Here is a 27,672-nt window from a genome sequence, read left to right as displayed (position 1 = left end):
GGCAAGGGACAGAGAAATGGATGTGATGGTGATGATGGTGAATGCAGAGGCCAAGGCCACGGGCAAGCTGAAATTGTGCCACAACAAGCACCCACATCTTCTTGCTTGACCTTTCTGCCTCAATTAATAGGGGACCGCAGAACACCACTATTGAACACAGAGCAGTGTCAAAAGGTTATTGGTTAGATAGCAGATAATGCTTCCAGGTACTTAGCCACCACCAATACCTTGTCTTCCACACGGTCAAGTCTCAGTAGCTGTGAGTCTGGACCGCATATTCATCACCCTAACCTGCTTCCTCCCACCATGCCGAGTGCCCAGAGACAAATGATCCCACACTTGGACACTCCGAAGAGCTGTTCACTTTCCCATTTATAGATTCGGGCCTCTCACCCGGTCCACTTGAAGCGGGACAAGAGGAGATCGCATGTAACAATGCCCAAATATTTGAGCAGCCATGGTCACACGAAGGCGACAGTGGGAAAGTGTCACAAGAGGTGGACGATGATGAGACACAATTGCCAGAAAGTCAGGAGGAGGACCAGAGTGCGGAAGTGGAAGATGAGGTGGTGGATGATATACCGTATTTTTCGGACAATAGGAGGCAATTTTTTCCTCCCAAATTTTGGAGGAAAATGGGGGGTGCGTCTTATAGTCCGAATGTTGGGGGGGGGGTATTTTTATGTGTGGTGTGAGTGGTATTCATGTTCCTTAATAGCGGTATACAGTGTAGCCGTGCTGCGGCTCCTGCTGCTGCCGGCTATCTCCTGTGCCTGCTGTTAAAGGGCATGAATATTCAACCTCTCTCCACACCCATGGGCGTGGGGAGGGGGTGAATATTCATGCCCTTTAATGAGCGGGCACTGGAGATAGCCGGCAGCAGCAGCCGCCGCGCGGCTCCGCTGTGTGCCGGCTATGAAAGAGAGTGAAGTCACTGCTCCCCGCGCACACAGACCCGACGTGGGGAGCAGTGACTTCCGGCAGCTGATCTCTCCTTGTGAGCCGCGCATGGCAGTGACGTCATGCGCGGCTCACATGGAGAGATCAGTGCAGGCAGACAGGACGCAGCGCTGAAAGAAAGAAGAGAGGTGAGTAGGAGTGTTTATTTTTTTTTTAATGTGCAGTATGATGGGGATTAGGTGGACCATGCATACCAGGACAGGGATTAGGGGTGCCATGCATACCAGGACAGGGATTAGTGGTGCCATGCATACCAGGACAGGGATTAGGGGTGCCAAGCATACCTGGACAGGGATTAGGGGTGCCATGCATACCAGGATAGGGATTAGGGGTGCCATGCATACCAGGATAGGGATGATGGGTGCTATCCATACCAGGATAGGGATTAGGGGTGCCATGCATACCAGGACAGGGATTAGGGGTGCCATGCATACCAGGATAGGGATTAGGGGTGCCATGCATACCAGGACAGGGATGATGGGTGCCATGCATACCAGGATAGGGATTAGGGGTGCCATGCATACTAGGACAGGGATGAGGGGTGCCATGCATATCAGGATAGGTATGAGGGGTGCCATGCAAACCAGGATAAGGATGAGGGGTGCCATGCATACCAGTATGGAGGGATGCCAGGCATACCAGGATGGGGATGGGGACCATGTATAAAAGGAAGGGGGCGGCATATATACCAGGATGGGGGATATTGTCAGAATTTGGGGACATTACCCCTATACCAGTGTCAGCAGAAGACCCCCTCCCCCTTAGTGCATCATGACCAAATTTTTTGCTTAAATTTTTAGTTTTTTATTTTCCTCCTCTAAAACCTAGGTGCGTTTTATGGTCCGGTGCGTCTTATAGTCCGAAAAATATGGTAGTAACTGACCAAACCTGGCAGGAGGACATGCAGAGTGAGGACAGCAGCACACAGGGGGAGGGAGGCAGAGCATCCCAACAGGCAGGAAGAAACAGTGTGGTGGCCGCAGACAGAAGCCAGGCAACCGGTCCCTGTAACACCAACACGAAGGAAGTTGACAGTACAACTGTTAGCTGTTTCCAAATCTGACTGTTTTTTAAAGACTGCCGATAACCCCAAAAAGGCCATTTGCACCACCTGCCAGGCCAGCACCAGCAGGGGTGGCAAAACGACCAGCCTGACCACCACCAGCATGATCAGGCACATGGCAGAAAAGAACCCGACTTTGTGGGCCGAACCCCAGGGTTCAGGAACAGTGTCTGCGGGTGGCACCATTGCTTCTTCCACTGTTGTGCATGCAAGCCAATCCCCTGTCTATGGTGCATGCAAAGATGCCTCCTGCCCTGCACCTGTCTTTGCCCACTCTCAAGTAGAAGCATCAGGAAGCACGTCCACGTCCTTGTCCCAGAATAGTGTTCAGTTGTTCATGCCCCGGTCCTTGGAACGCAAGTGGAAATATGCAGCCAATGCCCCACAGGCCACACTACTAAATTCCCACATTTCACGACTGCTTGCGCTCGAAATGTTGCCTTTTAGGCTTGTGGAGACAGAAGCATTCAGCAACCTGATGGTGGCGGCCGTCCCTCGGTACTCGGTCCCCAGCCGCCACTATTTCTCCCGGTGTGCCGTCCCCGCATTAAACAAGCACGTGCCCCAAAAAATTAGCTGTGCCCTCAACAACGCAGTTACTGGGAAAGTCCACTTGACCACGGACACGTGGACAAGTGCTTGTGGGCAGGGACGGTACATCTCGCTGACGGCACACTGGGTTAACATAGTGGAAGCCGGGACATAGTCGGACCTTGAGACGGAACACGTCCTCCCGATGCCAAGGATTGCGGGCCCTAGGTCAATCATGGTTGCCCTCACAGTCTACAGCTCCTGCACCTCATCTTCCTCAGCCTCCTCCTCCTCTTCAGCCTCCATCTCCAAAATGACCCCTGTGACGAAATGGACCCCTTTTATATACAACATAGGATGATTTCTTATTTATCCGGACAAATTGGTATTTTGTGGTGAACTCGTAATATGCCACTCATGGTTTAAGTTCTTACAATCTGGCCGGACACTATTTTGTATACCCATTGTTTCTAGAGTCTTGTTGATGTTGGTGATGTTAACCTAGGTAATGCAATTATCGCTCTTCTGTAAGGTCAGAGGAATTTAATCCTGTTAGAATGCCATTGTATTACCATGTGTATTGTTGACTCTATGTAAATTGCCTCAGCCACCATTGTTCTAATGTCATAACTTGCAAACCGAATGTCTTCTACTAGCATTCCATTGTAGGACTATATCAATGAGTATGTGGCTCTCCCTTGCCTGGACTGCAATACCACCAAAAATGGTTATATGGAACTTGAGATCCAGCCAATGAAAAGACAGTCTTATTCCACCAATCGTGAAGTCCCCGGTATCCTGCAATGAGGGCTGAGGCTATATCAGGAGGACTGTTCAGTTGACCAGGAGATTTTTGTCTACTGCCCTCAGCCTAGGGATGTCGGTTCCAACTGCAGGTGCACTAGCTTGAAGACAGTCAGCTAATTTAGGATCTTCAGATTCGAATGAGAGAACAATGACCGCCTAGGACGCAACCCAGGTTGGGACATTTCGGTCACCTGGTTACAGACTTTGCCGTGCTACTTCAGTTCCAAACTCCGGCATTATTTCTTTCTGGGTGGGTGCCTGCCAAAAGAAGGGGACCACTGGTTTGGAGTAAATAGTCCTGGAAGATCTGAGATACAAAGAATCTAAAACCCTGGTGAGCCAGCGGAAGGGTGAGACTCTGTTGCCTGTTACAATTTGTGCTGTGCTGGTTATGTGTTGTATGCTGTTTGTTGTTGGGGAACCAATAAAGCCTTAATATTGTGATTCCCTCACCCTGTGTTGTCTGAGTAGTGTTCCGCCCACGGTTGAGGAGTTCGCAAGTTCAGTTGGGGATGAGCCCTGGTCCACGTTGTCTTTCTAAAGGCGGCTGGGCCAGCGAATGAGAGCACCCACTGACCCCGTGTCTTTACAACCCCATCAGTCACAAGCTGGAAGCACTGCAGCACTGCCTCGGCCAATCGGCAACAGGCTGTGCAGAAGCTAATATGCTTAGGTGACAAACCGCACAATGCTGAAGAGTTGTGGACAGCTCCGAAAGAGCAGGCAGATATATGGCTGACACCGCTGACCCTACAGCCAGGCATGGTCGTGTGTGACAATGGCCGGAACCTGGTGAGCTCACACACGTACCATGCCTGGCCCATGTGCTTAACCTTGTGGTTTAGCTGTTTCTCAAATCCTACCAAGAGCAGCTGGATCTGCTTGTTAAAGTACGCCGCCTGTGTGACCATTTTAGAAAGTCACCCACAGCTTCCGCCGCCATTGCCATGTTTCAGAAATGTTTGCAGCTTCCGGCTCACAGACTGGTAAGTGATGTCCCCACGCATTGGAACTCTACACTGCAGACATTGGGAAGGATTTGTGAGCAGAAGAGGGCAGTTGTTGAGTACTAGAATCAACAAGGCCGTCGATATTCAGTTCAGACTCCACACATAAGACCTCAGGAGTGGACATGGATGTCAGACATGTGTACTATCCTCCAAAACTTTGAGGACTCCACCAAGATGATGAGCGGCGATGATGCCATAGTTAGAGTCACCATCCCGCTTCTCTGTCTTCTGAAACGCTCTTTGCTCACAATCAAAGAGGATGCATTGCAGGCGGAGCACGATGAGATAGAGCAAGGAACCATACAGGGTGACTACACACAGCCCAGCCTCATCTTATCCCAATGTGGATTGGGAGACAATGAGGAAGTGGAGGAGGAGGAAGAACAGGAGCTAGTTTCATGCGCTATAGATGGTACCACCTGCACAACTGTCATACCGTCTGTTCAGCGTGGATGGCCAGAGGACAGAGAGGATGAGGAGGAGAGCATGGTCAGTCATCCTCTTGGTGAGGACATGGAAGTCTTGCCTGTTAGCAGCATGCATGGCTGAGTTTATGTTACGCTGCCTTTCCCATGACCCTCGCGTTCACAAAATTTTTGGTGACAGTCATTACAGGTTGGTGACACTTCTAGACCCACGCTATGAGGAGAACTTTATATCTCTTATTCCTGAGGTGGACAGGTCTACAAAAATGGGGCAGTGCCAGAAGGCCCTTGTTGCGGAACTATTAAAAAAGTTCCCATCTGAAAACGCTGGTCGCAGAGGTCACAGTTCGTTGAACAACCAAGGAGTACAGATGAGAGAGACACAAATGCAATCCAGCAGAGGCAGGGGAACACTGTCAAGGTTCTGGGACAGTTTTCTCAGACCCTCCAATCGCACAGGATCTGAGGTGCGGGGTGCTCTCACAAGGAGTGCAAAATTTGTGAAGATGATGAGAGAGCACCTTGCCGACCGTACCAATGTCCATCGTGATTCCTCTGTGCCTTTTAATTATTGGATATCAAAGCTGGATATGTGGAATGAACTGGCTCTCTACGCCTTAGAGGTCTTGGGCTGCCCTGCCACTAGTGTTTTATCAGCGTGGGTTTTTAGTGCTGCTGATGGAATTATAACTGATAAGCGCATCCGACTGTCAACTGAAAATGCTGACAGGCTGACTCTTATAAAAATGAATAAGGGCTGGATTGGGCCAGACTTCCAACACCACCAAATGATAGCAGCATAACATAAACTCAAATCCAGTGTCTTTTTTTGGGAGGTGTATTCCCATGCACCTCTTCACACCCACACATGCTTCCTGATTTTGGCTATTTGGTCTTGTCCTCCTCCTTCTCCTCATCCTCATCTTCATCCTCCACCACCATATCACCAGGGTGACCGTGGTCTGTGATGCAACACCCACATAATTTTTTTAAAGGGTGTTTATGATGCCCGTAAAAAAAAAGAATTATACAGTATGTTCATGTATACCCCCTTTGTGCATGGTTGTCTGTAGTAGGATGAAATAGGTGGCGGGAAAAAAATCCGCGCTCCTCCGTATTGAAGAAATTTGACGAGAGGAGGAGCGCAGATTTTTTTCCCAGCACCTACTTCATCCTACTACAGACAACCTTACAAGATCCCTAGGGATTCTGTACTGGCTGCAGCCCTTCGCTACTAATTTTTACATGAGTTGTGCATTACACAACTTATAAAGGTGAGCACATTTTCTTTGTACCTACTTGGTTCTAATTGGATAACAGCGCTATTGCGCCCCTATCTTTCTACTTATTTTCCCTTAGTGCATGGGCATTACAAGTATAGGAGACACGCTCCTTTCTAATGGGAACATTTTTTTATGAAGCCCTCTAAGTCTCTTCCAAGGGGCATTGGAGTGCCTCCCAATATTTGGCAGCCCTTGCATTCACTGCATAGGCCAACACTATGGGAGACCCTCTCCTTTCTAATGAGAATTTGTCGTTACTGTGACCCTGCTCTATGTGTCTTTAAATTCTTAGTGGGGTTTTTCCCAAATTTGGTCAGCCATTGGACTCACTGCATACCCTATAACTGTCTAGCAGACCCTCTCCTTTCTAATGGGAATTTGCCATTACTGTGGCCCTGCTCTATGTGTCTTTAAATTCTTAGAGGGGTTTTTCCTAAAATTGGTCAGCTGTTAGACTCACTGCATACCCTATAACTGTATAGCAGATCCTCTCCTTTCTAATGTGAATTTGTCATTACTGTGGCCCTGCTCAATGTGTCTTTAAATTCTTAGCGGAGTTTTTCCTAAAATTGGTCAGCCGTTGGACTCACTGCATACCCTATAACTGTATAGCAGACCCTCTCCTTTCTAATGGGAACATGTCGTACTTGTTCCTGTGGCGCTGCTTTATGTGTCTTTAAATTATTAGTGGGGTTTTTCCTAAATTTGGTCAGCCATTGGACTCACTGCATACCCTATAACTGTCTAGCAGACCCTCTCCTTTCTAATGGGAACATATTGTACTTGTTACTGTGGCCCTGCTCTATGTGTCTTTAAATTCTCAGTGTGGTTTTTCCTAAATTTGGTCAGCCGTTGGACTCACTGCATACCCTATTACTGTGTAATGACCGGGGGTCCGAGAGAGATCCAGTGAGTCACAAACTGAGACAGAGACAGAAATAAACAACACTTTCTTTACTAAAACAGGGATTAGACTAAAATTCAGTATTGAATGAATCAGTCTCAGGTTCTGCCTGGGACACAGTCTCTACTAAATACACACAATCAGCAAAAGCTGAAATCAATGTGCCAATCTCAAGGTTTCCAGCTTGTGTGAATTACTCTAGTGATCTGGAACAATTTTACCTAAACACAGTGTCAGACTAGTGAGGGCGGTATATGGGGACCCCCTGAGATGGCACACTGAATACAATCCTACCACTATGAACAATAATAATGCATGAAACTATATCAATTGCTCTTATACCCTTATTATGTGGATACCTGGGTATCTTAATGTTATGGTACCATTAACCTCAGATGCAGTCTATCACAGGCCTGTGAATCGCGGTGGCTGCAGCTAGTCCCGGAAAACTTTGGCGCCAAACCAAAAACAAAGTTCACAAAAACAGCAAAAATTCCTTGTCTTGTCGGCCGATGCCGAGCCCACACGCCGGGGACTTTAGTCCTGTAGCCTCAAATTAAGGTCTGGGAGGATCTCTTCACAAAGTCTTGTCGATATCCTCTCAGTGGAAATGGCACCAGAAACCTTCTTTCCTCCCGAAGTCTCTCACTCTTATCCAGTACACCAACCATGTGCTCCATCACAGAAATGGATTCCTCAGTCCCTTCCTTTATCACTCGACACGTGACTCCTTCAGCACAAAGTCTCTAATCCACTCAGCATGGACTTCCACAAAACTCCACAGAGTCACACAGCTTTCCCCAGCTCAGCACTTGTTCTTAAACAGAGAAAGGGGTAAACCAACTCCACAGTGAAGCGTGTAAAGACAGCGTCTTCTTGCAGCTCCATTCTCACAGACTTCCTGTCTAGTCTCTCACACATCAGACGCTCTTAGAACACACACAGTTTCTTGCACTGCCCCTCCTCTGAGCTCTGCCAAGCAAAAGTCACAGGGTCCTAGTGCTCTCCTGCTGTTATCACATTTCACACTCTCACAACTGTATAGAAGACTCTCTCCTTTATAATGGGAATTTGTCGTTACTGTGGCCCTGCTCTATGTGTCTTTATATTCTTAGTGGTGTTTTTCTAAAATTTTTACAGCCCTTGCAGTCACAGATGGGCATTACCACTATAGGAGATCCGCTCCTTTATAATGGGAACATTTTTTTAACTGAGACCCTCCTCTATGTCTCTTCAAAGGGGTATTGGGTTGCGTCCAAATTTTTGGCAGCCCTTGCAGCCACTGCATGCGCAATAACAGTTTAAGAGACTCACTTGTTAATAAATGGAACAACAAAGTACAGCCGGCTGATGGCTCTCTAACAATAGCGAGGGCCGACTGCTCACATTTTAAGAAGAGTAAGGGCCGTCTGATGACCCTATAAAAATAGGCTTTATGACTTTCAGAGTCCCTCCATCATAAATAAAACAGGATGTGTCTGATGATGTGTCACACACCACATTGCCAGATAAGGTTGTAAAATGTTAAAATGACATTTCCCGGTGAATGCATTTGTCTTAAAAAATAATGTAAAAAAACCCACAACAATAGGATCTATCTTTAGTATAAAAAACAGCGTCACCAACATTGTTCAGCTCTTGCACCTCGTCCTCCATCTTCGAAATGACCACATCAGTCACAAACTGACAGCACTGCAGCACTGCCTTGGCCAAGCGGCAACAGGCTGTGCTGATGATAACATGCTTAATGCTTAGGTGACAAACTGCCCAGCGCTGCAGAGTTGTTGAAAGCTGTAGCACAGCAGCCTGATCTGGCTCTCACCGCTGAACATACAGCCAGGCATGGTCATGTGTGACAATGGGCGAACCTGGTGATGGAGAAATGACAGCCGGAGTAGATATGGTTTCCCTTTATGCCAGTCCTTTCACCGAGCTAAAGAATATGGCTGTGGTGAAATACAACTCCCACTGAGAGGCTGTTTCAGATTAAAAAACATTGTGCCCCCCAGAGGATTTGATTCTGAGGGCTCACCTTTCTCCCCCGCACAAGAGCCCCATAGCAGCTACTAAGTTAGCGCTATCATGAACTCTCCTGAGGTAGAAGCTAGGGCACACCAGTGGACTCGGTGGTGGGACTGTCCAACCCTGCCAAGAAGCAGTCCTGGTTAAGAAACATGTGGGGGAAGGTTCCCAGACACTCTATGGCTGCTTTTTTAATGTGGATCGGACATGCTTATGCATGTTATTTTTCAAACCGCATTGCAGATTAGGCAATTGCCCAACTCTGTAGTCATGAAATTAAAAGCTCAAAGAAAGATGTTTGTGTGTCAAAACACCACCGACAAGAGAAAATTGATGTTGGATGGGCTGCCATAGCTTCTGCAAAAGCTGCATTAGAGGACTTCCTGGGAGAAATGACACCCAAAGTAGATACGGTTTCCCTCTATGCCAGTCTTTTCACCAAGCTAAATACAACTCAGCAAAAAAAAGCTGTGGACTGGCTCCGTACCATCCCTGGCCACATTCACCTGTCCACGTGTTTGTGGTTAGGCGGTCCTTCTCAGTAAGTGCACTGGGGAGGGCACGGGTAATGTTGTGGGACCCGTGCATGTGGAAGGCGGAGACTATACTGGGAGAAATAGTGGCGGCTAGGAACCAAGTATGGACACCCGGCCGCCGCCGGCATGAGGTTATGAAAAGCTTCCGCCTCCACGAGCCTAAAAGGCCACATTTCAAGTGAAAGCAGCTTTAGAGGACTTCCTGGGAGAAATTACAGCTGGGTAGATATGGTTTCCCAAGTCATTTCACCAAGCTAAAGAATATGGCTGTGGTGAAATACAATTCAGCAAAAAAAGCTGTGGACTGGCTCCGTACCATCCCTGGCCACATTCACCTGTCCACGTGTTTGTGGTTAGGCTGTCCTTCCCAGTAAGTGCACTGTTGAGGGCATGGGTAATGTCGTGGGACCCGTGCTTGTGGAAGGCAGAGACGATACCAGGAAAAATAGTGGCGGCTGGGGACCAAGTATGGATACCCGCTCGCCGCCGCCATAAGGTTGTGGACATCTTCCACCTCCATGAGCCTAAAAGGCTACATTTCAAGTGCAAGCAGCTTTCAAAAATTTGGCAGTATAGTATTGCAGCCTGTGGGGGGGGGGGTGGCTGGCTGCATACTTGCGCTTGTGTAGCGCCCCGAGGGTTCGGTCGCTACCGGGGTATTGCACCTCAACCATAGGTATGATATTCCACTCCCAGGTAAGGATGGTGTGTGGACAGGGACTCAGTTAGCTGCATGCATCACACACACCCCATTTCCGGGGGACAGCTCAGCGGTGCTCCCATTAGTACAGTAATGCAGGCACGACAGAACATGTCCCTGGCTGGAGTGGGGAGGGGGGAGGAAAACCCAGTGATGTAGGAGCAGATAGGGGTTGAGTTTCTGGGCATAGGTAGGAGCCAATTGGTTGCAAGTCACCTGGGCTCATACACAGAGAGGGAGGTATATAAGGTGGGCACCATCTTAGATCAGTGTTCAGTCTGAGAGGAAGTGACAGAGCAGGGCCTCTGTGGAGCTCTGCTCCGGAGGCGGGCCTAGCCTGTGAGGCCCAGCCAGCACTGGAAGAGAAGAGGAGTTCAGCCAGAGAGGGCTGACAGGGAGCTGTGGCTCAGTCTGGGCCCAGCTCCACAAAGCAGGGCTGGAGTGAAGGCCAGAGCCAGAGGAGAGGAACAGAAACAGGAAGGAAAAGAACACCAAGGGAGGCCCAGAGACACGAAGGCAGAAGGAACCCTAAGGACCCAGGAGATTGCGGGTGACAGGTTGGCAGAACAGGGTAACGGATCCCAAGTTGGTGGAGGTGAATAATCCTTAACCAAGAACCGGAGGTCGGGATCATATCTTGGTGCGACCCCTCGCTACACCTACTAGAAAGGCACACCACATAGGGTCAGGGAGGTGAGCACGAAGCCCTCCCAAGAGAAGGCCCGCGGGAGCTGGACAGACGTAGTGTCACTGGTGGGGCACGGCCAGAGAAAGGAATAGAAGGGAGTCCTGTGCCACACTCTGGAATTACCTGGGGGTTGACCAAGCCCCTTGCCTGGTGGACGCAGCACGGCTCGGGCGGTCCTACCTGCGCACAAGTGACCTGGATGAGAACTGTGAGTAAAGAACCTGAACTGCAACACCTTGTCTCTGTGCTTTCTCACTGCATACAGCACTACTAGTGCTGGGACGCCCGTGCACCATCACCCCACCATCTACTACACTGCCCTGGGGCTGCACTCTTCCCGTGGGGAGTTACACTATCTCAGCTGCATACACCATCAGCCCCAGCGGTCTGCCTTGCAGCCGCGGTTCGCACTGACCGCAATCCACGGGTGGCGTAGTCGGACAATTAACCATAAAAACCCCATAAATAGACTGCCACTGGTTTGACCACCCTGAGCCACGGGACCGGGTCGCTGCCACGGTGACTACAACCCCCAGCATCCCACAAAAAGGCCCTGTTCCGGGTTCCTCACGCGGCCCAGGTGGCGAGTCACTTGCATTCCAAGGAATGGGGTAGGGACAACTGAACGCTACGCATCAAAAACGCTACGTGTGAGCATAGCCCAAGTTGTGGAGGAGTATTTGGTTATTTATTTTGCCCTATATACAAGTCATTACCCTGGAAAGGATGTTCCTTAACATATTTCCAAGGAAAATCCATTTTGGTTTCGCTTTTGTATGTTTTATTGTGAGTCAGTAAAAGTGGCGTAATACCTCTGACAGCGTTGTTGACAACAGTGACCTGGGAGTCAGAAATGCTTCCAGGGGTCTTTTCCATGCTGTTCCCATGTCATTTGAGCACTGTTCCCATCTATTTTTAGGCCCTCTGCAGACCGCCGGGGGGAGCGGCCTGAAAAATGCTCGAGTTTCCCATAGACTTACTGTACATTGGGCTTGTTGCTTGGGTCGAGCACCCAAGTATTCCAATTTCCTTGACAAGAGCAAAGAGTACTTGAGCATTTTAGTGTTCGCTCATCACTACTCACTAGACGTGCAAGCACCGACATGAAATATGGAATATCGGAAGTTCTATTCTTCCGATAACAATGGGACACATTAAATGGAAGCGAGAAATGGCTGATTTTGGAAAGCAGTTATATGTGATACATCTGACGAAGAACCATGGTTTTAAATAGCGGGCCTTTAGTTTGCTAATACTATTCTTCACAGTGAACTCGTGTGAATAGCTTCACTGACACATTGCAACAAAATTTAAATGGAGGCCAATATTTTCTATGTTTACTACAAATTTCTGGATTTTTATCGCTGTAATATGGAAAAGATCTGGCTGTATTCTGCAGTGCTAACAAGCAAATGGAGCAGAAAAATGGGTACTTTGGTTTGCTTTTTAAGCAAATAATCAGGATTAAGATAAAAAAAAAAATTTAGTCCTGGTGCTATGTCTGAAAATATCTGTAATAGCAGCATCAGTCAGAACGTGCAATGGACCCTCTTGTGCTGTATACACTGTCTGCCGCAAACCCTACCTGCCTTGCTTTTTAAGCAAATAACCAGGATTAAGATAAAAAAAAATTATCCCTGGCCCCTTATATCTGGGGCTATGTCTACACATATATGTAGCAACAGCAGCAGCAGACAGAACGTGCAATGGACCCTCTTGTGCTGTATGCACTGCTGTCTGCCACAAACCCTGCCTGCCTGCCTAATTCCTGCTATCACCACTGAATATATGCAGCTGGATTAGTCCTCAGAAGGACTGTTAGTACAGATGGATATGTAGATATGTGATGCACCCCCTGGGCCGTGGGGTACTCGGCAGCCGGGCCTCTATCACGGTGGCTGGCCCGGTCCGTGACCTAGGGCGGTCAGTAAAAAGGGGAAACTTCTATTATATGGGGATTTGTGGGATTATTCGTGACGCCACCTGTGGTACCTGGTGAGGATCACCAGCGCTGCAATAGTCCTCTGAGGCAGATGTTAGGGCAGCTTGAGATGGGACGGCTCCCCACAGGCGGAGCAGGCCTCAGGGCAGTGTAGAAGTAGAGAGTGGGTCACGCTGGGTGTTGTAGTGCAGGGGGAACGATAGTGCCGAAGAAGAATGGACAGAGGCAGTGCAGTGCAGTCATCCAAGATTTTACTCACAGTTCTTTAGACAATTAACAGGTGCATTATACAGGTAAAGGCCTCCCGCATCGCGCTGCATTCACCGGGCAGAGGTTCAATTCTTCCTCAGGCAACTTGGGAGTACCTGGCAGAACCCCACTTTCACGTGTTCCTATTTTGACCGTCTTTACTCTGGTCCTTCTCCCTCCTGCTCTGCGCTGCCCACTCTCAATCCCGCTCGGGACCTACTTGACCCTCCTGGGGATTAGAATGCTGCAGCGATCCCTCTGTCTTCTGACAGATGCGGGGCGTACGGGTGCCGTCCTGCACGCGCCGTACCCCCTGGGATTCTTTCTGTAGAACGGAGCCTACTCCCTGCTCCCCTCCGGGGCCTTCTGACCTGGCCCTACTTGTGGAGCAGATCTCCTAATGAGACTCTGCTCCCGGACTGTTCTTCTGAACTGTCCCGAGCTGTTCCTCTGAACTGCTCCCTAGAACTGAACTACCTGTTCTCTTCAGACTTGGGCCTCACTGGCTAGGCCCGCCTCTGGAGCAGGGCTCCTGCAGAGCCTCTGCTCCTCTCACTCTCCTCCTCTGACTCCTCCTCTCTAAGATGGCTTCCCTATTTATATCTCCTTCTTCAAGTGCTTCATCTAGCTACTTCCTCCACCCACACCCACTACTGGTTCCTCCTACCTTTGGATCCCCCCACTCCAGCCAGGGACAGGGCTCAGCAGAAAACACATTGCATCTTGCCCTTTCAGCCGGCCTGGAGCAGTGTAGTGTTGGATGCAGGTGTTTGGGGTTCCGAGCAGCACTCCCTCCTTACCTGAGATAAGAGAGACACCACACCCCTGGTTGAGGTGCAGTACCTCTGTGGCGACTGAACCCTCAGGGGCGCCACATATTCTGTGGAATACTTTTACTAACTATAAACAAGCAAATCTCTCCCTGACACAGCAACATCTCTTCCTACTCTTCCTGTTTCTCGGATAGACTGTAACAAGCCTTAAATAGATCGGATGACACTATGCGGCCAGCCAATCACTGTAATACCACAACCAACATGGCTACGCCATTACAGTGCATGGTAAGCAATCTCTGCATGTTCATTGGCTCTCTAAAGAGCGCCAAACATGCAGGGCGGGGACCAGAGCTCCCATCCAAGCAACCCGGAAATACTCGCTGAGCGCCGAGCTTGTTGAGAACCATGATGCTTGGGCGAGTACTGAGTAGTGGCGAGCACGTTCACTCATCACTAATGAAGAGTTGAAATTCTCAGATACATTCCTGGCCATGGCCACCACCTTCTTCAAGCGGGTATTTTTCCTTAAAAATACATTTCCTAATTAAATTTAAGCTGTACACCACAAAAGGAGCAAGAGTTTATTTGCCAAAATGTTCCAGGCATTGTAGCTTATGACAATTCCCAATTGCACTTGATAGGAACATATCTAGTATGATATTTCATGCTTGTTGCAGAGGAGCAACTCATCCATTGTTCGGCTGTTGTCATCCATGCTCAGAAGCTGTAAAACAGGTAACAAACTTAGAGGGGTTGTCCCCTACTAGGTTGTCCCCTACTAGAACAACCGCTTCTCATTCTCCATGTTTGCTCCAATAAAATAAAAACACGTATACTCACCTCTCATGCCAGTACCATCCCAATGGTGTCAGCACTCGCATTCCTGGGTCTCGCGTGTGGTCATGACACGTGAGCCCTGAACTCATTCACCGCTGGAGTCACTGTCTCCTTCTTCGGACGTATAAGTAGTCGAGAGGAAGTAGGAGCTGCGACTGCTCTCTGACTTCCTCTTGATTGCGTATACATCCAGAGGTGGGGACTGTGATGCCAGTGGTAATTGGTCGCCAGGCTGACGTGTCATAAAAACCATACGTGAGCCCCTGAATGCAAGTGCCAAACACCGCTGGAATGGTGCTGGGCGAAAGATGAGTATAAGTGTTTCTTTTTATTGAGACCAAACATGGGGAATGAGAAGGGGTTGTCCTAGTAGTGGACAACTCCTTTAAAGGTAACCTGTCACCAGGTTTTTCCCATATGAGGTAGGGCCAGTACCTGTATGCATTCTAATATGCCCACAATCTGACCAGCAAGGCAAAAAAATGACCCTTTATTATGCTCACCTACGGGGTGGCACGGTCTGATGGGCGTCGCTGGTCTTTGTCAGGTGCCTCCTCTCTTCTTGCGATCGCTGTTCTTCTTCTCGCTTCATGTGGGTGACGCGTCTTACATCATCCACACAGTGTCTAGCATCGCACTTCTGTGCAGGCATATTTCTCTCTGCATTGTCGAAGGCAGAGTAAAGTACTGCAGTGCACATGCGCTTTTTGGCCTTTTCCTGCTCATGTGCACTGCAGTAATTTGCTCTCCCCCCGACAGGGCAGAGAGAAGTATGCCTGCTCAGGAGCGCAATTGGGACATAATGCTTGCACCTTATTGCTGTAGACCTGGCAAGATGTTATTGAAATGTTATAGTTGACATACAGTACAGACCAAAAGTTTGGATACACCTTCTCATTTAAAGATTTTTCTGTATTTTCATGACTAAGAAAATTGTACATTCACACTGAAGGCATCAAAACTATAAATTAACACATGTGGAATTATATACTTAACAAAAAAGTGTGAAACAACTGAAAATATGTATTATATTCTAGGTTCTTCAAAGTAGCCACCTTTTGCTTTGATGACTGTTTTGCACAGTCTTTGCATTCTCTTGATGAGCTTCAAGAGGTAGTCACCAGAAATGGTCTTCCAACAATCTTGAAGGAGTTCCCAGAGATGCTTAGCACTTGTTGGCCCTTTTGCCTTCACTCTGCAGTCCAGCTCACCCCAAACCATCTCGAATGGGTTCAAGTCTGGTGACTGTGGAGGCCAGGTCATCTGACGTAGCACCCCATCACTCTCCTCCTTGGTCAAATTTCCCTTACATAGCCTGGAGGTGTGTTTTGGGTCATTGTCCTGTTGAAAAATAAATGATGGTCCAACTAATCGCAAACCGGATGGAATAGCATGCCCCTGCAAGATGCTGTGGTAGCCATGCTGGTTCAGTATGCCTTCAATTTTGAATAAATCCCCAACAGTGTCACCAGCAAAGCACCCCCACACCATCACACCTCCTCCTCCATGCTTCACGGTGGGAACCAGGCATGTAGAGTCCATCCGTTCACCTTTTCTGCATCGCACAAAGACACGGTGGTTGGAACCAAAGATCTCAAATTTGGACTCATCAGACCAAAACACAGATTTCCACTGGTCTAATGTCCATTCCTTGTGTTCTTTAGCCCAAACAAGTCTCTTCTGCTTGTTGCCTGTCCTTAGCAGTGGTTTCCTAGCAGCTATTTTACCATGAAGGCCTGCTACAAAAAGTCTCCTCTTAACAGTTGTTGAAGAGATGTGTCTGCTGCTAGAACTCTGTGTGGCATTGACCTGGTCTCTAATCTGAGCTGCTGTTAAACTGCGATTTCTGAGGCTGGTGACTCGGATAAACTTATCCTCAGAAGCAGAGGTGACTCTTGGTCTTCCTTTCCTGGGGCGGTCCTCATGTGAGCCAGTTTCTCTGTACCGCTTGATGGTTTTTGCAACTGCACTTGGGGACACTTTCAAAGTTTTCCCAATTTTTCACAGTGACTGACCTTCATTTCTTAAAGTAATGATGGCCACTCATTTTTCTTTACTTAGCTGCTTTTTTCTTGCCATAATACAAATTCTAACAGTCTATTCAGTAGGACTATCAGCTGTGTATCCACCAGACTTCTGCACAACACAACTGATGGTCCCAATCCCATTTATAAGGCAATAAATCCCACTTATTAAACCTGACAGGGCACACCTGTGAAGTGAAAACCCTTTCTGGTGACTACCTCTTGAAGCTCATCAAGAGAATGCCAAGAATGTGCAAAGCAGTCATCAAAGCAAAAGGTGGCTACTTAGAACAACCTAGAATATTAGACATTTTTTCAGTTGTTTCATACATTTTTGCTAAGTATATAATTCCACATGTGTTAATTCATAGTTTTGATGCCTTCAGTGTGAATGTACAATTTTCATAGTCATGAAAATACAGAAAAATCTCTAAGTGAGAAGGTGTGTCCAAACTTTTGGTCTGTACTGTACATATAGAAGCAGATTACTTGATAGTCTAATATTTATGTAACAATATTGGGGGGTGGTTTTTGTTTGTTTTAGGACCTTCGGTCTGCTGTGCTGAAAATCTGCAAATTTGTTGACTTAAAACTTGATGATCAAGCAAAAGACGTCGTGGTGGAAAAAGCAACTTTTAAGAGCATGAAACATGATCCTCTTGCTAATTATACATTTCTTTCACATGAACTTTTAGACAAGAGTAAAGGAAGTTTTTTACGTAAAGGTAAAGTACAAGTTAAGGGGTTGTTGGAGCTGCAAAAAGAAGCAACAAATGTAAATGAAATTAAAAAATAGTATCTATCTAGCATCTAAGCTCTGGTCATTATCATTCTTTGCATGTAAGCTTCGAGTAATTATGTATCATGTAGGCACATGACTGTGCCATATGTACTGGTATGAAGTAATTCCCGGCACTCACGTATTCAGTGAATAATTGCTCTTTTATTTCATTGCTCAAAGGATGTTTCAGTCTGTCCAAGGCTTTTTTCAACATGTTGAAAAAAGCCTGGGACATGGTGAAACGTCCTTTGGAGCAATGAAATAAAAGGGCAATTATTCACTAAACACATGAGTGTCAGGAATTACTTCCTTCCTGCATACTTTACTCCACGTGCACCACGCTAATGGAGTGCTGATCCATTATTCCTGTGTCCATACGTACAGGTATCACTGCTATTTTACATATTTATGGGGAGCAGTGGATAAAATGTTGTCAGACAACTCTGTCACTGGAAACCATTTCATAAAATGTTACCAAGGAGAAGGCATACTTTAATCTGATGAATTATAGAGTCCATTCTCCACAAAGATAGTGTATCTGAGTTTTCTCTTCTTTTTACCAGGGATTGTTGGTGACTGGAAAAATACAATGACGGTGGCACAGAGTGAGATGTTTGATAAAATCTACAAAGAGAAGATGGGGGATCTGCCAATTAAATTTACGTGGGAGATCAATGAAGAAACCGCATCCTAGAGTTCTGTTATTTTCACAAAAACCTTAGAGTGAATGTCCAACTTTAAACAATGTATTTTGTTTTAGTCTAAATTGGTCCAAACATTTCTGTAAAATAATTTATAGAGAACCTTTCATGACTTTTTTTGTTTTAAACTGGATACATCCTGAGATAAGGCTGAAGCACTGAGTGACATTTTTTTTCTGTTTTGTATTGTCCACTTGTTCCCGAGATATGAGCTTGTGAAGTTTATAAATACATTTTCCCTTCAATCACATGGGTGGTATCATATTCTTCTTAGGGGGCATGTACTTTTTCCACCTCTATGATGCTGAACAATCATAAGCATGAGGTGTCAGAGGTGGAAAAAGTAAAATATGCCCCCAGATAGCAGCAGTAAGAGAACCAGGTTTTGGTGTACATCACTGAGGGAGCAGCTCTGGCAACATACAATGATTTAAACCTAATACAAGACTTGCTATCAATCTTCTCTTAGGCGACAAGCTTTGTGGCAACATGAGTAATAGTGACTGGGCAGCTGCTGTTTAGTGTAAGGCATTTTATTCCCTAGGCAATGAGCAGAGCAGTGGTATTGGGCACATTTGGTGTGCTATTATGATGAGTAAGTAATATTGTCAAGGAGTGGGTGTAGTTGGCAATTGAGGCTCAGATACAAAATCGTCATCATAGCCCACCTCATATAATACGACTACTCTATTTCCTAGGGGTTACAATGCCCTGTGGAAAAAATTTGCCACCCACTCACTAATAATCATTCTGCCACAAAGCTTATTGCCTAGGGGAAAATTAATGGTATGCCTTGCCCCCTGTATTAGGTTTAGAGCAACGTAGATTGCCAGTGCTGCTACCACAATGACATGCACCAAGCCCAGTGTAACGCCTGTGGATTCACTGCACTATGGCCGGGCTTACCCTGGAGGGGCGTAACTAAGCTGCTACCTGGTATTAACTGAAGCCTCTGATGGTGTTGTAAGGCTTGAGCGACAGGAAGCTGCCAGGTACCACTCCAGGGTAGTTGCATCTGACCCCAAGGGACAGAGACACCAGTTCGGATTGTGTGTCCATGGCAGGACAGGAGGGCCAATAGTATGGGTTCAGATTGTGCAGCTTCTGGATAGCAGACAGGACAGCCATTGGAACTTGTACAGATTTTGCGGCTTCAGGATAGCAGACAGAACGGTCACTAGAACTGGTACAGACGGTGTGGCTTCAGGATAGCAGACAGGTCAGGAATGCAACCAGGATACAGGTTAGACAAAACAGTCAAGATCAGACAAAGCAGACGAAGGGACCTAACAGCAGGCAGGCAAGTATTAACTAACTTTGCACAAATGTTGCTCAGGCACCTCCCAACAGGTGGAGGTGCCTTAAGTAGTAAACTATTAACTGGGGACACTTTTAGAGAGTGCACATTGTCTCTTTAAGAGGCATAGAGCGCACGCACGTGTGCGCTCTAAGTGTACTGCCAGGAGATCTGCCATTCATGCACATAAGTTGGGGAGCAGGAATGGAGGAAGAAGTCGCAGACGGGCGACCGGAGTTGTGAGTAAGTTGGTGTCCTTTATACCCAGCTCCTGATACTCTCCATCTGGCTCCATGATGTATGACCAGTAATTATTGGGAGTGAGGATTTCTCAGCGGCGTCATGCTGATAATACCTGTTTCGATTTTCTTTGAGGCTTATGCTGTATTTTTGCTTTTGTGATGCCTCCTGCCTTTGATGCAGCATCACAGAGGTGGAAAAAGTAGATTCGATATGAGAAGAGAATCTGTTGATGCCAATGTGGTTGAAGGAAAAATTGACAAACTTTTCAAGCTCATATCTCAGGAACAAAGAGGTCTACCATAAAACAGACAAAGTGCCTCAGACCTCATCTGAAGATGTAGTAATAAGTAATAAGTCATGAAAGGTCCACTTTAAAAGATTTTTATAGTGGTTGATTCTTTTCATGTAGCCATCTCTATAGGGATCTTAGAGGTTTACTGCATATTATGTGAGATAACTAATAGGTAGTATAAGATTAGTTTTAAAATTTGACAGATTTATCAAAGAGTATCAACCACTATTATAAATCTGGCTCATTTTAAGTCTGTGCAGTCTACATTTGTACTGTCTAAGAATTAGACAGTACTGATTATGTCCTAATGCCTTTATGCACAGAGCATTTGTAAAATCTGTATATTTTCTATATTTTGTAGATTGGAACAGCAATGGATAAAGCATTTATTATGATGAAAATCTGTTATATATAAATCTGTGACTTTTCAGATTTTGTGTTCTACTATGCGTAGTCTCGAAAGCTTGCTCTTTATTACCATCTTTTCAGTTAACCATTAAAAGGCATAAACCACTCTCAAATTTTAAAATTTTTCAAGAAAAACTGGAAATGTGTGGCTAGAATGTTATGGAGTGTTGTTGTGCTCTCCTTAAAGGAAATCTATTATGTTGAAAATGGTATCTGATCTGCAGGCAGGATTTTATAGAGCAAGAGGAGCTGATCAGTTTGATATACATCTTTGTGGGAAAATTTTCGGTTTGCCTTGTATTTCATATATTGAAGTCTCTGGAGTTAGTATTCATTGTCAATCACTGAGTATTAGTGATAAGTGATCGTGCTCGGTACTCGACCGCGGATCTCACTGTTCGAGATGCTCGGCGAGTACTTCCTGGATGCCCGGGCGGGAGCTCAAGTCCCAGCCCCGCATGTTTGCCACTGTTTAGACAGCGAATAAACATGCAGGTATTGCCTGCCACTTACTGAAATGTTGCAGTCATATTCGTTGTGACATTACAATGATTGACTGGCCGCATAGCGTCATTGGGTCTATATCAGACCCGGTGACCCTATACTCGTCACAGTCTATCCTTCAGACAGGCAGAGTAAGGAGAGATGCTGCTGACCTAGGGAGAGAATTGGCGATTTATTAGTTAGGTATAGGTATTTCATATCAACAGCAATATACATATATATACAAATCTGAACTAACAGTCCTTCTAAGGACTAATCCAGCTGCATATATTAATCCTATATCATACTAGAAGGCCACTGCCCAAAACCATGGTCATCAGACGTGATCCAATATTACTGCTGTAATAATTGTGACATTTTGGGGAGCATGGCAAATATTACACTCCATTTAAAGTCTGCCAGTTGTGTGTTGTTCAAACTATTGACTCTAGGTCACTGACCAATATCATACTACAAGGCCACTGCCTAAAACCGTGGTCATCAAACGTGATCCAATATTACTGCCGTAATAATAGTGACTTCTTGGGGAGCGTCCTAAATATTATACTCCATTTAAAATGGGCAAGGTATGTGGTAAGGGACAGGGAAGTGGATGTTATGGTGATGGTACATGCAGAGGTCGAGGCCATGGGCAAGCTGAAATTATGCCTGCTGAGGGAGCACAACAAGCACCCACATCATACCGCCCTACCTTCCTTTCCCACTTTGTAGGGGACCACGAAACACCACTATCGAAGCCAGACCAGTGTGAAAAGGTTGTTGGTTGTATAGCAGATAAAGCTTCCAAACAGTTTGCCTCCGCCGCCACCACCAACCTGTCTTCCACATTGTCCAGTCTCAGTAGCCGTGAGTCTGGAACACATATTCCTCACCCTGAATCTTGTTCCTCCCACCATGCTGAGTGCCAAGAGACAAGTGATCTCACACTTGAACACTCCAAAGTGCTGTTCAATTTTCCATTTATAAATTCGGGCCTCTGACTCGGCCTGCTTCAAGCGGAGCAAGGGGAGATCACATGTAGCGATGCCCAAATATTTGAGCTGCCACGGTCCCATGAAGGCGATGATGGGAAAGTACAATTACTGTGGTGGATGATGATGGTGAGACACAATTGCCAGCAAGTCAGGAGGAGGCCCAGGGTGCGTATATGTAAGGTAAGGTGGTGGACGATGAAGTCACTGACCCAACCTGGCAAGGTGACATGCACAGCGAGAACAGCAGAACAGAAGACAAGGGAGCCGTAGCACCACAACAGTCAGGAACAAGCAGTGGGGTGGCCACAGACACAAGGGGGGCAACTGTTCTCCGGAACACCAACACAAGGGAAGTTGCTAGTCCAACTGTTAAAGACTGTCCAGATAACCCCAAAAAGGCCATTTTCAACATTTTCCATGCCAGCATCAGCAAGGGCAGCAAAACTACCAGCCTGACCACCACCAGCATGCTCAGGCACATAACAGCAAAGCACTAGTTGGGCCAAACACCAGGGTCCAGAAACAGTGTCTGCGGGTGACACCGCTGTATTTTCCTCCTTGTGCATGCACGCCAATCCTCTGTTCATGGCGCAGGCAAGGATGCCTCATGCTCTGCATCTGTCATTGCACACTTGCAACCACCACCATCAGCAACCATGTCCACGTCCTTGTCCCAGCGCAGCATTCAGTTGTCCCTATCCCAGTCCTTTGAACACAAGTGCAAATACGCAGCCAACCACCCACAGTCCACAGCACTAAACTGCCACATTTCTCGAATGTTTGCACTTGAAAAGTTGCATTTTGAGCTTGTGGAGATGAGTGATGGTACTTGAACCCCAGCCATCACTATTTCTCCCGGTGTGCCATCCCCGCCTTACACAGGAACATGTCCCAGATCATTACCTGTGCCCTCAACAACACACTTACTATGAAGGTCCACCTAACCACAGACAAGTGAACAAGTGCTTGTGCCCAGGAACAGTACATCTCACTGATGGCACACTGGGTTAATATAGTGGAAACTGGGACCCAGTTGGACCCTGGGAGGGAACACATCCTCCTGACGCAAAGGATTGCAGGCACTGGGTCAGTCATACATTCTACAGCTCCTACACCTCATCCTCAGCCTCCATCTCCAAAATGACTACATTAGTCGCAAGTTGGAAGAACTGCAGCACTGCCTCGGCCAAGTGGCAACAGGCTGTGTTGAAGCTAATATGCTTAAGGAACAAACCGCACACTGCTGCGGTTTGAGCAGGCAGATCTGTGGCTCTCACCGCTGAAAATACAGCCAGGCATGGTCGTATGTGACAATGGCCAGAACCTGGTGGTGACTCTGAGGCAGGGCAAGCTCTCACACATACCATAACTGGCTCATGTGGTCAACCTAGTGGTTCAGCGGTTTCACAAAACCTACCCGGATCTGCCTGAGCTGCATGTGAAAATACACCATGTGTGTGACCATTTCCGAAAGTCACCTACAGCTTCCGCGCTCGCCATGCTTCAGCAGCGTTTGCAGCTTCCAGCTCACCGACTGGTGTGTGATGTCACCACGCATTGGAACTCAGTGTTGCATATGTTGGTAAGGATTTCTGAGCAGCAGAGGGCAGTTGTTGAGTACCAGCTTCAACACGCCCGTCGGTATTCAGGTCAGCCTTCGCACATAAGAGCAGATGAGTGGGCATGGATGTCTGACATCTGTGTCCTCCTCCAAAACTTTGAAGACTCCACCAAGATGATGAGCGGCAATGACGCCATAATTAGCATCACCATCTCGCTTCTCTGTCTACTGAAACGCTGTCTGCTCACAAATAAAGAGGAGGCATAGCAGACGGAGCACAATGAGATGGAGCAAGGAACTATACAGGGTGATGCCACACAGCCCAGCCTCATCTCATCTAAACATGGATTGGGTGATAATGATGAGCAGGAAGAAGAGGAGGAAGAGGAACAGGAGCTGTTTTCCTGCATTACAGACGCTACTATCCACACAACAGTGCTAAAGTGCTTGTAATTTTTTTTTTTAAGTTTATGTGTGCTAATCGCAGCTAGCCAATCAGGGCACAGGAAGCATCTACACTGTCCAGACACAATTGGCTACTTAAATCACATGTCCTCTCTATATAAAGAGCGGACATGATCTATGAGCGCTATTTTATGCATGTAACTGGTTAGAGACACTGCTACTGGACCCTGCTCCTGTATACTGAAAGCTTATAGCTAGATAGATAGGCAGTTGCTTCTAAGTCAGATAGTTTAGATAACTAGTGTCCTGTGTGTCTGTGAAATTGACCTTACAGCAGATTTTTTTTCTTGTGCTATTACTGAGATCCAGACAAAGACAGCAGGGCCCATGTAATATAACTCTATTGTGCACTGCTTCTATTGTGCTCCATGCACGAGTATCCCTTAAAAAATCTATATTTTCACTTGCTAATGTGACACAGCAAGGAAGCCCTACTAGCCCACCTTTTCATTTTGTGGAGTTAAAACTCAGCTGCATACAGAGCTCCTAAGTGCAGAGTACAAAAATCTTTTTTTTTTTCATCTGCTAATGTGATAGCACAAGCTATAGTAGCTATAGTGGCCCACCTTGTCATTTTTTGGGGGTGAAATTCAGCTGTATGCACAGTAAAAAATATATGTATTTTTTTGTTGCTAGCCAAAGTACAAAAAAAAATTTTTTTCTGAGACAAACGTGAAACAGTCTGCTATAAGCCACCTACTCCTTTTGTGGAGATGAAATTCAGCAGTATGCAGAGCTTATGCAGAGTAAAAAAATCTATTTTTTTCTGTGACTAACGTGATACAACAGGCTAGATCTGAGTTTGAAATATCTTGGAGCATATATTCTATATATTCTATGCTATCCACATCCACAATAAACAAAATACTTTCTTCTGTTACTAACGTGATACAGCAGGGGACATCTCAGTTTAAAATAGTTTGGAGCATATCTCCTATGTTATAAAGGCCTCAACCACAGTAAAAAAAATACTTTCCTCTGTTACTAACGTGATACAGCAAGCCATATTTCACCTGGTTATAGCAAGTTTCGCCCCCAGCAGTTCACCCCCAGCAATTTGCCCCCAGCAGTTCGCCCCCATCTGTTCGCACCCAGGTACATTTTGTCCCAGGTACATTTCGCCGCTATCATATCGTCCCCAGGAAGATTCGCCCCCGCAAATTTCGCTCCCGCACTGGGGGCGATATGTGCGAGGGCAAAACATCCTGGGGGCCAAATGCTGGGGAAGGAATGTGCGGGGGTGAAATGTACCCGGGGGCAAATAGCTGGGGGCGAACTGCTGGGGGCGAAACATCCAATTCCCATTTCACCTTGTAATTTGTTTTTGCTAATAGTATGCTCCTACCACACTATCTGAGCAACATGAGTGGAAAAAAGAGAGGTCGTGGTGGAAGGGGGAATAGTCTTGGTGTTTAATGTATATGTGGGGTAGGTGGTAATGTTAGTGAAAACACTAGTGAACCAACACAGTTACGTCCTATCCAAAAACAACTGACAACTTCTGTTACTGGACGGGCTACTTCACTCCATTTCTTTGGCAGCCACATAGCGATATGCCTTGTTCATAAGGGTCAGAAAAAGCTGGTGCTCCAGTGGATGACAAGCGCTGCTTCAAGTGGCCTCTCTTCTTCTTCCTCCATCTCAACATCACACACAGTACAGTCCACAGAGGTGGCACCCCAATTATCCTTGCTTCCCACTGCGTCACAAGTGTCCTACTGTTGTCCTACTAATGCAGGGATTTCCCACACCTGTCCATGAAATAGCCTTGGAGTCAATTGTCCATTTACGTTTGGTCCCTTTAAAAACAAGGTGGCACATGTTAAGGAGCTGAAACTCCTAAACCCTTCATCCAATTTTAATGTGGATACCCTCAAATGAAAGCTGAAAGTCTGAACTTCAACTGCATCTGAATTGTTTTGTTTAAAATTCATTGTGCTAATGTCTAGAACCAAAATTAGAAAAATGTTGTCTCTGTCCAAATATATATGGACCTAACTGTATTTGAACGCTATATACTGTTAATATCTCGTCTGGTCACAGTGTGGTGGTATTTCTCCTTTGTACAGTATGTGGTATTATTCGGTCAATATGTGGTAATATGTGATCTGGTCACGGGTGTCACTGTATATCTCCCTTGTATGTAGCATTATTCGATCCCTATGTGACGGTAATATATGGTCTGGTCATGGTGTGGTGGTATTTCTCCCTAGTATGTGGAATTATTTGGTCGCTATATGCTGGTAATTTCTGGTCTGGTTAAGGTGTGGTGGTATTTCTCCCTAGTATGTGGAATTATTTGGTCGCTATATGCTGGTAATATCTGGTCTGGTCATGGTGTGGTGGTATTTCTCCCTTGTATGTAGTATTATTGCTGTTTGTATAGTGGATAGTGTTGTGTATGGTGGTCATTTGTTCTCTCTGATATTAATTAGGAGAAGATTCTTTATTTTCATTAGTGATTAAATACTTGGAACAAGATGCACTTACAGGGGTTCTCTGGGGAAAACAAGTAATCACCTCTCCACAGGATAAGAGATAAGTTATTGATTAGTACTGGTTAGTGATGAGCGAGTACCGTAATATTCGTAATCACTATACTCGTAATGAGTACTTTGTAATAATCACGTATTCGTTCCGAATAGCGAGTACAATGTAAGTCAATGGGAAATGCGAGTAATTTTCTGCTGGACACTACAAAGGTGTCTGGGGGCCTGAGGAAAAGGCTGAAATGGATGGGAAAGTGATGAAACAGAATGGGAAGAGCATGGAGAATGTGCCTGCATGCATTTCTGACTCACATATGGTTTCTGGGAATAAGTTTGTAGCAGTATTACACCACTATTACAGACACACAAGAACAACTACCAAACCTAACCTAAATTGCATTTAACTGGCCAAAAAGGTTAAGAAACAGTTTTTCCTGCATAATCACTTTTATATACACTATGTGCAGAATTATTAGGCAAGTTGTATTTTAGAGGAATATTTTTATTATTGATCAACAACTATGTTCTCAATCAACCCAAAAGACTCATAAATATCCAAGCTTAATATTTTTGGAAGTTGGAGTGTTTTTTTTTTAGATTTGGCTATCTTAGGAGGATATCTGTTTGTGCAGGTAACTATTACTGTGCTGAATTATTAGGCAACTTAATAAAAAACCAACTATAATCCGATCTCACTTGTTTATTTTCACCAGGTAAACCAATATCAGTGCACAAAATTTAGAAATAAACATTTCTGACATTCAAAAACAAAAACCCAAAAAATTAGTGATCAATATAGCCACCTTTCTTCATGATGACACTCAACAGCCTTCCATCCATAGATTCTGTCAGTTGCTTGATCTGTTTTCGATCAACATTGCGTGCAGCAGCCACCACAGCCTCCCAGACACTGTTCCGAGAGGTGTACTGTTTTCCCTCCCTGTAGATCTCACATTTTATGATGGACCCCAGGTTCTCTATGGGGTTCAGATCAGGTGAACAAGGGGGCCATGTCATTATTTTTTCTTCTTTTAGACCTTTACTAGCCAGCCACGCTGTGGAGTAGTTGGATGCATGTGATGGAGCATTGTCCTGCATGAAAATAATGTTTTTTTTGAACGATACGGACTTCTTCCTGTACCACAGCTTGAAGAAGTTGTCTTTCAGAAACTGGCAGTAGGTCTGGGAGTTGAGCTTCAC

The 27,672-nt window shown here is 46.1% G+C and overlaps 1 protein-coding gene across 1 annotated transcript in view; it reads left to right on the top strand.

The window, feature by feature from the left end:
- The window catches only part of LOC141259641 (amine sulfotransferase-like), a 207,349-nt gene extending 186,641 nt beyond the window's left edge, over window positions 1-20,708 (top strand). Inside the window, exons 6-7 of the mRNA XM_073675906.1 lie at window positions 17,302-17,482; window positions 18,102-20,708. Coding sequence (XP_073532007.1) covers window positions 17,302-17,482; window positions 18,102-18,232 — 312 coding nt within the window. The 3' untranslated portion in view covers window positions 18,233-20,708. The remainder of the gene's footprint in view (window positions 1-17,301; window positions 17,483-18,101) is intronic.
- The last annotated feature ends 6,964 nt before the right edge of the window (window positions 20,709-27,672 follow it).

This window comes from Phyllobates terribilis, unplaced genomic scaffold (genome assembly GCF_046119375.1).
Source record: "Phyllobates terribilis strain yellow unplaced genomic scaffold, ASM4611937v1 Scaffold_3__8_contigs__length_932513732, whole genome shotgun sequence".
NCBI classification, from domain to species: domain Eukaryota; kingdom Metazoa; phylum Chordata; class Amphibia; order Anura; family Dendrobatidae; genus Phyllobates; species Phyllobates terribilis.
This window is presented reverse-complemented; position numbering and strand designations above follow the sequence as displayed.